Here is an 11,160-nt window from a genome sequence, read left to right as displayed (position 1 = left end):
AGAGGTGGAGAAAGAAAGGGGCTCCGGAGTCAAGAGCGGGGAGCGAGGGCGCGCGCGCCCTCCTCCACCCCGCGAGCACAGCCCCCCGGCATTAACACTTCGAAAGAACAGGGGCCAGACGCCGGCGGGAAAGAGCGAGACCCGGGCGGACGCGAGGGAGGGGAGGCGAGGAGGGGCGTGGCCGGCGCGCAGAGGGAGGGCGCTGGGAGGAGGGGCTGCTGCTCGGCGCTCGCCGCTCTGGGGGCTCGGCTTTGCCGCGCTCGCTGCACTTGGGCGAGAGCTGGAACGTGGACCAGAGCTCGGATCCCAGCGCAGCCACCGCGATGAGAGGCGCTCGCGGCGCCTGGGATTTTCTCTGCGTTCTGCTCCTACTGCTCCGCGTCCAGACAGGTGGGACACCGCGGCTGGCACCCCGACCGTGCGACTACTCGGCGAAGCCTGTGCCCGGGAGGGTGGTACACGCCAGGGTGCATCCGGAGAGAGGACTGCGGGCCCTCAGTGCCCGTGCGTTCCAGCCTCCGGGGAGACTCCAGGTGGCCCTCCGACTCTCCGGCGCCCTGCCTCGCTCACCTGCGCGAGGAGACCCCAGCTGCTGGTGGTGGGGGACGCGAAGCCGGGGTTCTTCGGGAATGGGAACAGCAAGGGGGGGTTAGGCGTGAGCGAGGCTGCAGGCTGCGTGCGAGTTTGGGGTGGCTTTTGTGCCGACGTTGCGCGGGGGGCGGAGGCGGGGGTCTCAGGGGTTTGCACGGAGCGCCTTCTCTCGCCGTGCGAGGCGCGGCCGCAGCTTCCTTTTGTTAAAAGTTGCGTGTGTGTGACCGGCGCCCAGGAGGACCTGCCTGCAGGTTCTCCGCCGCGCGGAGGGCAAAGTTAGAGAGCCCTTTCTCTCCTCTGCGGCTGCTGCCTTCCAACCGCAGGCGCTCTTTGTGCCCAGAGCTGGGGACCGACCCGCTGCCGCCTCCGCTCACGGCGCCACCCGTGGAGACGAATCGAAGGCTGCGGCGTTTCCCCGCCTCCGGGTTAGGCTTTTGCGCTGGGAGTGCGCGGCGTGGGGCTGTGGGGCCGGACTCCCGCGAGCCTGGAGGTGGTGGCGACAGGGACAACTTGGGCAGGGCGTGTGGAAAGCAGCCGCTAGGTTGCAGACTTTTTACTTTCGTACATCCCGTGCTCGCCCCTTTCTGCCGCGGCGCCGTTTCATCCCTGCCACGCGCCCCGGGGCGGCTGGAGGCTGCGTTTGCCGCCTGCTCTGGGAAGGCGAGGGACAGCGTGCTGGGACTCTGCGTTCCCTGACTCCGGCCGCCTAGCACGCCGGCCAGAGTGTCCGGCCTGCCTGGCGGGTTCTGGAAGCCCCTAGTTCCCGGTGTCTGCGACCTGTATTCGCAGGTCCTGTTTTCTTCGGAAATTTTTGAGATTCGTGACCGCCCGCCTCCCCGCCCCCGGGACATCTATACTTCAGGGCTGCTTGGGGGTGGGGTGGGAGATGGAGTGGAACTTTCTGCAAATCCTACTCAGTTCTTAAAGCTATAACAGAAATCCAGGTATATCCGCGCGGGAACTGGGTCTTAGGTGAAGGATTTGCAGGCTGCTGAAGCCCCGTGGTCAGATTCCTGCCTCCCGTTCCCTTTTTTCCAGGTGTCGCTGGTGCGCGCGAGTGCAGGTCGCCCAGCTCATCCCTGAAGCCCTGCTCTCTCCCAGGTCATTTTAAAAAACAAACCTTTAAGGTTACCCTGATGATGTAAGAATAGAAAGTGAGCCTTAGCTGGAATCAAGCGCTTGAAAGGAAGCGGCGCAATGAACGGTTGTGAGACTGTCGACTACCGGTCAGTTTCTCTATAAAGTCTCCAGGCGCGGTCTGCCGCGTCCTGGTCTTGTAACTATTGTGAGGGCTTTCCTGTGGGGGCAGAGAGGCCTTGCATCTGGACCCCTGTGCAGCAGGACGGGTCAGCAGGGGTCACGAGGGAGTGTTCGGATTCCCTGGAGGATTTGATCACCTAGCTTAGAACAACACATCTGGTCTTTATGTTTTTGTGCCTTGACCTTTTTAATATCAGTTTTAAGGTACGTGAACTAGACCCTAGTAGGAGACTAGAAAGACCACATCGAATATCTCCCTTTTAAAAATTTAAAAGAATCAGTGGTTTTCTTCTCCCCAATAGATTTTTGGCAAAGGGGATTTTAAGGTCTGTCTCCTGGGGGGGCAGTGTGGTGTAACGACAAAGCCTTGCTCTGTCCCCTGGGTTCTCCTTTTCTCTGCCATTTCTTGGCTGCTTGCCCTTGGCCAGGTTGCTTAGGGCAGGTTGCTTAAATTCTGGGAAACCCAGCGTCCTCCAGAGTGCAAGGAGGCATCTGCATCATGAAGGATCGTTTGGGTCCAGAATTCTCCTCCAATGTTCTGAGTGTAGACTCAGCACTCTTTTTAACTATTCCCCTGGCCCCTGTCTGCCTCTTTGAAATTCCTCTTCCTCTCCTGCTCACAGGGAACTCATAGAGTATGGGTGCATCTGACCGGTCTGCCCCTGGCTGAAGCAAGGAGCTGTGGCTTATGCTTTCTGCCCTTCAATTCCCATATATTCCTCTGCATTGCCCTTTGAGGGCTAGGAGGTGCCCACTTTGTCCTAACCGTCATTCTTCCCGCGGCACCCCCCCCCCCCAATTATTACAGCTCCTGTGCCTAACAGGATGAACCTGCAAGGAATAGTGAATCATACCTTCCCCTCTTCGTTCCTGCAGGTGTGAGGCTGGAGTCATTCTCAGCAGCTGGACACAAGGCACTCTAAATTATTATCCTGCTGGAAATAAGAGATCCCAGATAATTCATTTATCCCTATTCTGTTTTTTCCCCCACTCATCCCCATTTTTTTTTCTCATGACTCTGTAAATCACGTAATGCTGTGCATTTATAGCATGCTTTCTAATGGGCCTTAAATTTCGTATGACATGTGTGGCATACATAGTTGTTGCTCTTCAGTTGGAAACGATGTGCCAGGCCTGTTGCTTGGGGCTTTACCTGCTATTTCTAGTAGTCTCAATGAGCCTAGGAAGTAGTACTATTATTACCCCTAACATTTTACAGCTGGAGAAACTGGCTAAGGATAAGTCCTAAATCATCAATGGTGAAGCCTGATGAAATTGGCTGCATGTGCCCAGCTCTATATCCATTCACATGATTCACCAGAATCTCTTGTAAGACTCATTCAAAAATATTTAATGAGTTTTTACTATGTGTCAGGGATTGTTGGAAGTTCTGGGAATGCAGAATGACCAATGTCACTACCTTCCCAATTTTGGTGAAAAATATTTAGAGTTGCATGTCTTATGAAAGGGGAGTATTTGTGGAGGGAGGATTAATTAAATTTTAGCTTGGAGGAGGGGCTGTAGGCATTTGACGCTGTGGTATGCTGGCTTAGTTGTTAGCTGTCTCATTCCAGTTAGCGTCCCTCAGAAATGAAGGTAAGCTGTTTCTAAAATGATGATGCAAGCCAGTTAAAAATCCATCTCCCACCCCAAAACATAAAAATGGTCTTGTGCATAGGTGTGAAAGAGAACACCCTCAATAATGGCTGATGCCATTGCCTATTTACCCTGGATAGCACGGTGAGAAATAACAGCAATCTACCATCCAAAGCCATTTTTTCTCCCAAAAGAAATTCTCATCAGAAATATGCCAAGTATTCTGCGGGCTTCCCTTGGAGCACATTTATGTACAGATGTTGTTGTGGTGATGAATTTTGCTGCTGTTGTTGACAGCTCTTCGAAGTTACCCTCAGGGTTTTGACTCATTTCCTCAAGTCTCTTCCAGCTGATTAAAGAAGGACATGAGGAAATGAACCTCGGTGTCTCTAGCGGAATTCTCAGAGCTGGCCTGCAGCGTGGGGACCCCTTCAAGGTAGTGGTCAAGGCTGTGGCAGCTTTTTCTTCAGAATGAATTTAGTTTAAGAGTTGGCAGGCTAGGATGTGGGAAGAGCTTTCTTTTGCTCCATTAATGTGCGGTAACTTTTAAAAGTTGAGATTAAGTGACATTTGCAGGAATCCAAATAATGCAAATTTCATGTGCAGTTTTGGTAACTTGAATAGATATTGCCACAGCTATAAGTCCGGAATGAGGAAGGCCTGGGGAGGAGTTAGAGGAGGTAAAAGTTTGCCTGGAGGGCAAATCCAGTGTAAATCTTTGTTGTAGGTAGAGAGGAATTGAGTTGAGTCGTAGAGAGGAATTGAGTGAAGTCGTCTTGGCCCAGCAGCTCTGATTTCTGACATTTTTTGGACATGATCATACAGCTCATCTTTTGACCTAAGACTCTTAATAAGTAAAGAGCAGTTGTAGTCTGATAGCCCGCGGAGACATGTTTTCTTTGGCCTACATGACGCTTTTTAGAAAACATTGAGGCGATATTAAACAATCTAGAGATTTTTTAAATCAAGATCTCTATTTCTGTCTCCTCTTTAAGAATTGAAGGTCATGGCCCCTGTAGATGAGGCCTGTGCTCTTCAGGTTGCATTAGGCTCTAGGGCTTTATCCTGCCATCCCTTAGGCATTTCCCACTGGGCCCTGGTGAGTGCAGGAATCCAAATATGCCCCTGGGACCGGCAGATGACAAGTGGGAGGAGCACAGGCCGGCCTACCTTGTGTTGGTCTGATGGCTTCATGACTGACAGCTCGGTGGCCTTAGATCTAATTGTTTAACCTTTTTGAGCTTTCATTGTCCATCCTAGTTTTGCCACTTATTAGCTCTGTGACTTTGGGCAGATTACTTAACCTCTCTGTGCCAGTAAATGTGTTGCTACATGTAAAACTTTTAGAATGGTGCCTCATAGTACAGGCTCAATATGTGTTAGCCATAATTATCATCTGTAAAACAGGAATTATTATTGTCCCTAAAATGGGAATAATGCCTACTCTTTTAAGATGATTGCCCTAAAGATTAGAAAGGGATTTTTTTTGTTTGTTTTAAAGACAGTGTCTTGCCCTGTTGCCCAGGCTGGAGTGCAATGGCGCAACCTCGGCTCACTGCAACCTTCACCTCCTGGGTTCAAGTGATTCTCCTGCCTCAGCCTCCTGAGTAGCTGGGATTACAGGCACATGCCACCATGCTCGGCAAATTTTTGTACTTTTAGTGGAGACGGGGTTTCACCATGTTGGCCAGGCTGGTCTTGAACCCCTGACCTCAGGTGATCCACCTGCCTCGGCCTCCCAAAGTGCTAGGATTACAGGCATGAGCCACCATGCCTGGCCGACAGTTTTTAAAATAAACTTTAATTTTTTTGGTCTTGTTTTATTTAGCTTTTGATAAGAGTTAAGAAATCACTAGTCCTAGAGATTGAATAGATCTTGAACTTTTTTTTTCTCCGGGGGGGAAAAAATACACATCTTGTAAGATTCTCCAACAGAAACATTTGTGTCTGGTACTTTTCCCATTCATCTTATGTTTTAGCTTTCATGCTTACATTTTGGTTATGACACACTTTTGTTAGACATCTTCCCATGCATACGTTTCTGACAGGTTTTCAACATTTTTGCAAAATTTAAGGTTTCGGCCAAATTATTATTCAGGACATGTGGCATCAGTTAATTACAAGCTTGGGCTCTGAAATTGACACCCTAGATTTTTATTCCAGTTCTGCCTCTTCCCTGCTGTGTGCTCTGGGACAAGACACTTAACCTCTCCTTAAGCTTCATTTCCTCATCTGTAAAATGGAGATGACGACATAGGGCCCCTGCGAGGATTAAATGAGATTCCGCATGTAATATGCTTAGCATAGTGCCCTGCATAGAGGAAGTGTGTGGACTCCACTATCGGGCTGATTTTCTTATGTTCCCCTTTCAGCTTTGCCTCTTAGAAAAAAATTGAAAATGTGTAAACAGAATATGTAGAGTGGTTTTTTTTTCCGTATGAAGATGAAGTTGTTACATTTAATTAATATACCACAATTAGTGGTAATGCATGTTTATCTGCTTGGGTCTTTGTTTAGCTGTATTCTTGGGTTACTTTCCACCAAAAGAGATACAAATTTCTTGATAAAAGTTTAGGTTGGGGGTATGTCTGCAAATGGCCATTTTCTCTAGGTGAATAAGTACATGTAGTTCACCTAGGGTCCATGAAAGCAGTCAAGGAGTTTTTCCTCGACTGCTTTGCCTAGGAGTTCAAGGACCAAGCTGAACTTGTCCATTGCCCCAGGCTAGACACAGTGGTTAGTGTTCAGTAAGTAGTAGTTTAACATCTTTTCTATTCTCCAGCACTTACACTAAGCTTTGAACATAATAAATGCCCAGTAAACATTTTGGATTCAGTTTAACGACGGCTTATCAATCCCCATGCCTTGGTCCTCCGTTACAGGCTGGGGGTGGAGGAGGGCCAGGGCAGGAGCACAGCCCCTGATTCGAAGTAGAATTTAGTTGTCTTAAGTGCAAAGTGCTCTGGGCAGGATTTTCAAGGAGATGAGCTTAAATCTTGATGGGCAGGTAATAGAGATCAGGAATCAGTAAAAGCATCCACATGGGAGATAATATTTGAGATTAATTTCTGAACTTTAAAGGAAGAGGGCAGTGTAGTTGTGGCTTCAGCTGGAAAAAACTACAGTACATGAAACAAGGCATTAGGATCTTACTTCAGGATTATCAAACCTTTCTATTGGTATGATGGCTGGGGGTAGGGAATTGGCTGGGAAGGTAAGACTCCTCTTATTAGCCTCAGGGAGCATGGACAGAATGTGTATTTAGTGCTGAGTTTAGTCTAGGTTATGAAGAAGGCTTTGAAGTCAAGGCTAAGATGGACTTGACCCAGGAGTGGCCCCCCAGGCTTTGCTTACTAGTCCAGGGCTGCCTGTTCCACCATTCTGTCCAGTTAGACACACTCCCCAACTTGTTCCAATAGTCTGACGAAGCGAGAGGCCAAGCCCTGCCTTAAAACTTGGACACTCCCTTGCTGTGGGCAACCAAGACTAAGGGAGAGTCTGCTTTTATTATTTATGTATTTATTTATTTATTTATTTATGAGACAGGGTCTTGCTCTGTTGCCAGGCTGGAGTGCAGTGGCCCCGATCATGGTTCACTGCAACCTCCACCTCCTGAACTCAAGTGATCCTCTCATCTCAGCCTCCTGAGTAGCTGGGACTCCAGGCATGTGCCACCACGCCGGCTAATTTTTTTATTTTTTTGTAGAGCGTAGTCTCGAACTTACGAGCTCAAGCGATCCCCCAGCCTCAGCCTCCCAAAATGCTGGGGTTACAGGTGTAAGACACCACACCTGGCCTGTTTTTTTTTTTTTTTTAATAGTAAAACATACATAACATGAAATTTACTACCTTAATCATCTTTAAATGTATAGTTCAATAGTGTTAAGTACATTCACACTGTTGAACACTTTCATCTTGCAAAACTGAAATTCTATACCCATTGAAGAGCAGCTCCCCTCTCCTTCCCCCAGCTTCTGGCAACCACCATTCTACTGTCTGTCTCTGAATTTGACTATTCCAGGTACCTCGCAAATGCAGAACCATACTGAGTTTGTCTGTTTTTTGACTGGTTTATTTCACGTACCATAACATCCTCAAGGTTCATCCCTATTGTAGTATAAGTCAGAGTTTTCTTCCTTTTTAAGACTGAAAAATATTCCACTGTATGTATAGACCACATTCTGTTTACCTGTTCCTCCTTTGATGGACATTTGGGTTGCAAACAATGCTGTAATGAACATTTGCATATAAGTATCTAAGGGAGATTTTTTGTGGAGGCTATTTAGGAGAGTTAAACTCATGGCTGCCAGCTACGTGTTGGGGAGCTGGGCAGAAGATGGGCTCTTTAGATTATCTCTGAGTGAAGGGATAGTGGACCTGGGTATGAGGATGCATACTTTGGAAAGAAAGCGCCCTTAAGAGACACGAGGAGGATAAAGGTGCAGGTCTTCTCTCACTCGGCATATTTATGGGCACCTTCTGTGTGTCAGGCACTGATGAGATTGAGGGGAAGGAGAACTGGAATTATCATGGGTGTAGGTAGCTGGGAGTATTGTTGATACTATGGACTTAGTGGAAATAAAGCCAAGAGGAGGGGTGGCCTATTTGAGGGAGAGAATATGATGTTGGACTCTGCTGTGTTTGTTCATTGATTATTTGTGAGCTGCACTTTCTTGAAACTCAGTTTCACAGGCATGGAGGGAAGATGTCAATGAAATTCTTCTTAGGGTCAGGTCCCTGTAAGAAATAAAACTAAACCCCAAAGTCACAGAACATGGCTCTATAATATTATGGTAGCATTGGGGATTATAAAGAATGGTGTGTTAACTGTGAACCAGTCATATGGTGAAAAGTAAGTTTTCACGAAAAGAAGTGTGTACTAGGAAGAGAATCCTGTATTCTCTGCATTAGGCCATGCTTAAGGTATGTTTTTTGTTTTTCTCAGAATAAAATGGCCATATTGGGTATAGAGGAGGACATAGAATTGATGAAAGCTTTGGGAAATAGGTCCTTTGAAAGCAACTTAAAGAAATTGGATTTATTAAGCCTGGAGAAGATAAGGTGAGGGAAGGTTTAGTGAATGACAGTCTTCAAATATTTTTAGTGTGTGAGTGAAGAGTAGAAAAAAATGAGAGTCATTTAAATTGCCCCAGAAGGAAATTGAAAATTTTTTTGTTTTGTTTTGTTTTGAGACAGAGTCTCGCTCTGTCGCCAGGCTGGAATGCAGTGGTGTGATCTCGGCTCACTGCAGCCTCCACCTCCCGGGTTCAAGAGATTCTCCTGCCTCAGCCTCCCGAGTAGCTGGGACTACAGGCGCACGCCACCATGCCCACCTAATTTTTGTATTTTTAGTAGAGACGGGGTTTCACCATGTTGGCCAGGATGGTCTTGATCTCTTGACCTCGTGATCCACCCGCCTCGGCCTCCCAAAGTGCTGGGATTACAGGCGTGAGCCACTGCGCCCGGCAGTTTTTTGGTTTTTTTTTTAAAGGGAAAATTCTTTCATTGGAAGGGTTGGCAGAGACTTTATTCAGTTATAGGGCCTTTGCTGGAGCTGTGAAGAAAACCAAGTAATTGTCATTTTGAAATGGTTCTTAGGTCCTCCCCAACTCAGATGGTTTGATGGCCCTTTAAGGGCCTGCCTGAAATCGTTTGGGAATAATTCAGAAATTGGAAAATAACCAACCGTTTTTCTTTCCTCACTGCCTTGGCTGTGGGGCAGAGTTTCTCATCAATGCTGAATGACTCTAACATAACCCACTACTATAGTCACAATTTCGGCTATATTGATAACAGCCAGTACAGAACCCACTGCCTAAAAATGGGTTATTGATCTGTTAGGTGTGGCGGGATCTAAACACAGAAGAAATTGTACTGTGTGGTAGCTTAAACTGAGTGTCAAAATAAGACAAATAAAAGAAAGCTCAAGGTCTAGAGAAATCCATAATCAATCATTTAGTCTTACCCTAAGAATCGCTGTGCTATAACGCAGCACGTAGGCAGAAAGTCTGTAAGGATGAAGGACGGCTCCCAAAGTCCTTTTCTCTTGATTACTCAGGGATGGATTTGTTACCCACGACTGACTATCCTTTCCATCTGTCCTTTCCCTCTGGTCATTTTGTGGTCATGGCTCAGTGGCATGTTTGAGATCAGCCCATGGTCCAGTGGGGAAGGTGGTAGAAATGAAATTGCAATTCAGCAGCTACTGGTTGATAACATTTTATTAATACCTGTCACTTCGAAATTGATGATGTCTAAGATGGGATCCCTGCCTTTAAGGGGCCTAGGACCTATAGGAAGATGGTCCTGGGTAGGCGCCAATGTTACAGGATTTGTAATAAGATTTAAATTAACAATTCCGGTCCTATTCATTACCATTGGTTTGGAGGACATAGGCATCACTTCTTGAATGGCCAGTTGAAAGGAAGATAGGGGCCTGAATTAAATCTTAAAAGAGTGGGGTGGAATTTGGTCAAGATGTGAAGAGGGAAAAGCAAAGGTTAGGGTTAGCTGGAAGGCTCTGCTCCCGCCGACAGAACGTCTGTAGAGACTAGCAGAAGATGAGATGGGATAATTTTTAGGGCACCTGGATTTTTATTCTTCAATAATTGAAGTCTTTTCTGCAGTGCTATATGTGATGAGATTTTTGTAAATGTAATCTGGCTAAGTAGTTGCCTATTCAGAGAAATAACTTTAAAAAATGGAAAAGTATGGATATCACTTTTGCATGTATTACCTGTGTTGTATGTTCAATGCACATCCAGTATGGATATGTATTTTGAGTTGTTTTTAAGTCCAAGGCTAATTCTGCTCCCTTTTCCCTACCGACCTTCCCCACTCCTAGCCAAGATTAGAGATTTTGTGGGCTCAACTTCTGATTGTGGCAGTAGATGAGCTTTCATTTGCTTATTAACATATTTTAAATATTTAGCAAAATAATACACCTTGTTTATGTCAGTTTATTCATTGAAGCAAAGATAGCAACAAACAAGCCTGCAAACCTTGATAAGGTGCCTGTGTGGTTTGAAACATCTTGAGATTCTTCCCTGGATCCCCTCCCAGTCCTGTTTTAGAAGGCTATTAGGGGCACACTGGTGGCTGCCCTCTCCAACCCAGGGAGTCTGGGGAGGGAGGAGGAGGTGGCTGTTTGTGGTGGGCAGAACTCTGTCACTTAAGGAAAAGGCGTGTCTGATAGCACTTGCCAGTAGTGAATGCCTCATTCTTGACCAAGTAGAAAAAAGATAAGAGGGAAAATGAAAAAGGTGAAACGGTTCTCCTTTACCTTGTATTTTAAATTGCTTAGTGGGGCAAAATATCCAACTTCATTTGGGTTTACCCCAGGTAACTCATTTCAGAGGGTGTTAGGACATTTCAGAGGGTGTTAGAAAATTCTTCCTAACAACGGCCTGGACTCCCAGTAATTTAAATATAATGGCCTATGTAGGTTCTTAAGCAGAGGAATTAGTTGACAGAGTTAGAACAAAGGAGAGCATTATCACAAAGAGCTCTGGAAGTTAATGTGTCTCTTTTTATTGGAAAAGAAGTATTTCTAGAACAGGATTCAATTGGCTTCTGGGGAAAATATTTACTGGAGATTTTAGAAGTGTGAAAGGTGGCAGGAGACATTGGCTGCCTATTATTCTACTTGGCTAGTGCATACTTAAAAATAAAACAAGACTATGTTAAAAAGATCTTGAGAATTCTACTTGGAAA

General features: G+C 46.5%; 1 protein-coding gene across 4 annotated transcripts in view; it reads left to right on the top strand.

Moving 5' to 3' along the window:
* Nucleotides 1-209: 209 nt before the first annotated feature.
* Nucleotides 210-11,160, top strand: part of KIT (KIT proto-oncogene, receptor tyrosine kinase) — an 82,703-nt gene continuing 71,752 nt past the window's right edge. For 3 of the 4 annotated variants that reach the window (XM_055294671.2, XM_055294669.2, XM_055294668.2), the window contains exon 1: nucleotides 210-390. In XM_055294671.2, the coding sequence (XP_055150646.1) occupies nucleotides 324-390 (67 nt within the window). In that variant the 5' untranslated portion in view covers nucleotides 210-323. The remainder of the gene's footprint in view (nucleotides 391-11,160) is intronic. The other variant, XM_055294670.2, reaches the window with a different exon arrangement.

Source organism: Symphalangus syndactylus, chromosome 10 (genome assembly GCF_028878055.3).
Source record: "Symphalangus syndactylus isolate Jambi chromosome 10, NHGRI_mSymSyn1-v2.1_pri, whole genome shotgun sequence".
Taxonomy (NCBI): Eukaryota; Metazoa; Chordata; class Mammalia; order Primates; family Hylobatidae; genus Symphalangus; species Symphalangus syndactylus.
This window is presented reverse-complemented; position numbering and strand designations above follow the sequence as displayed.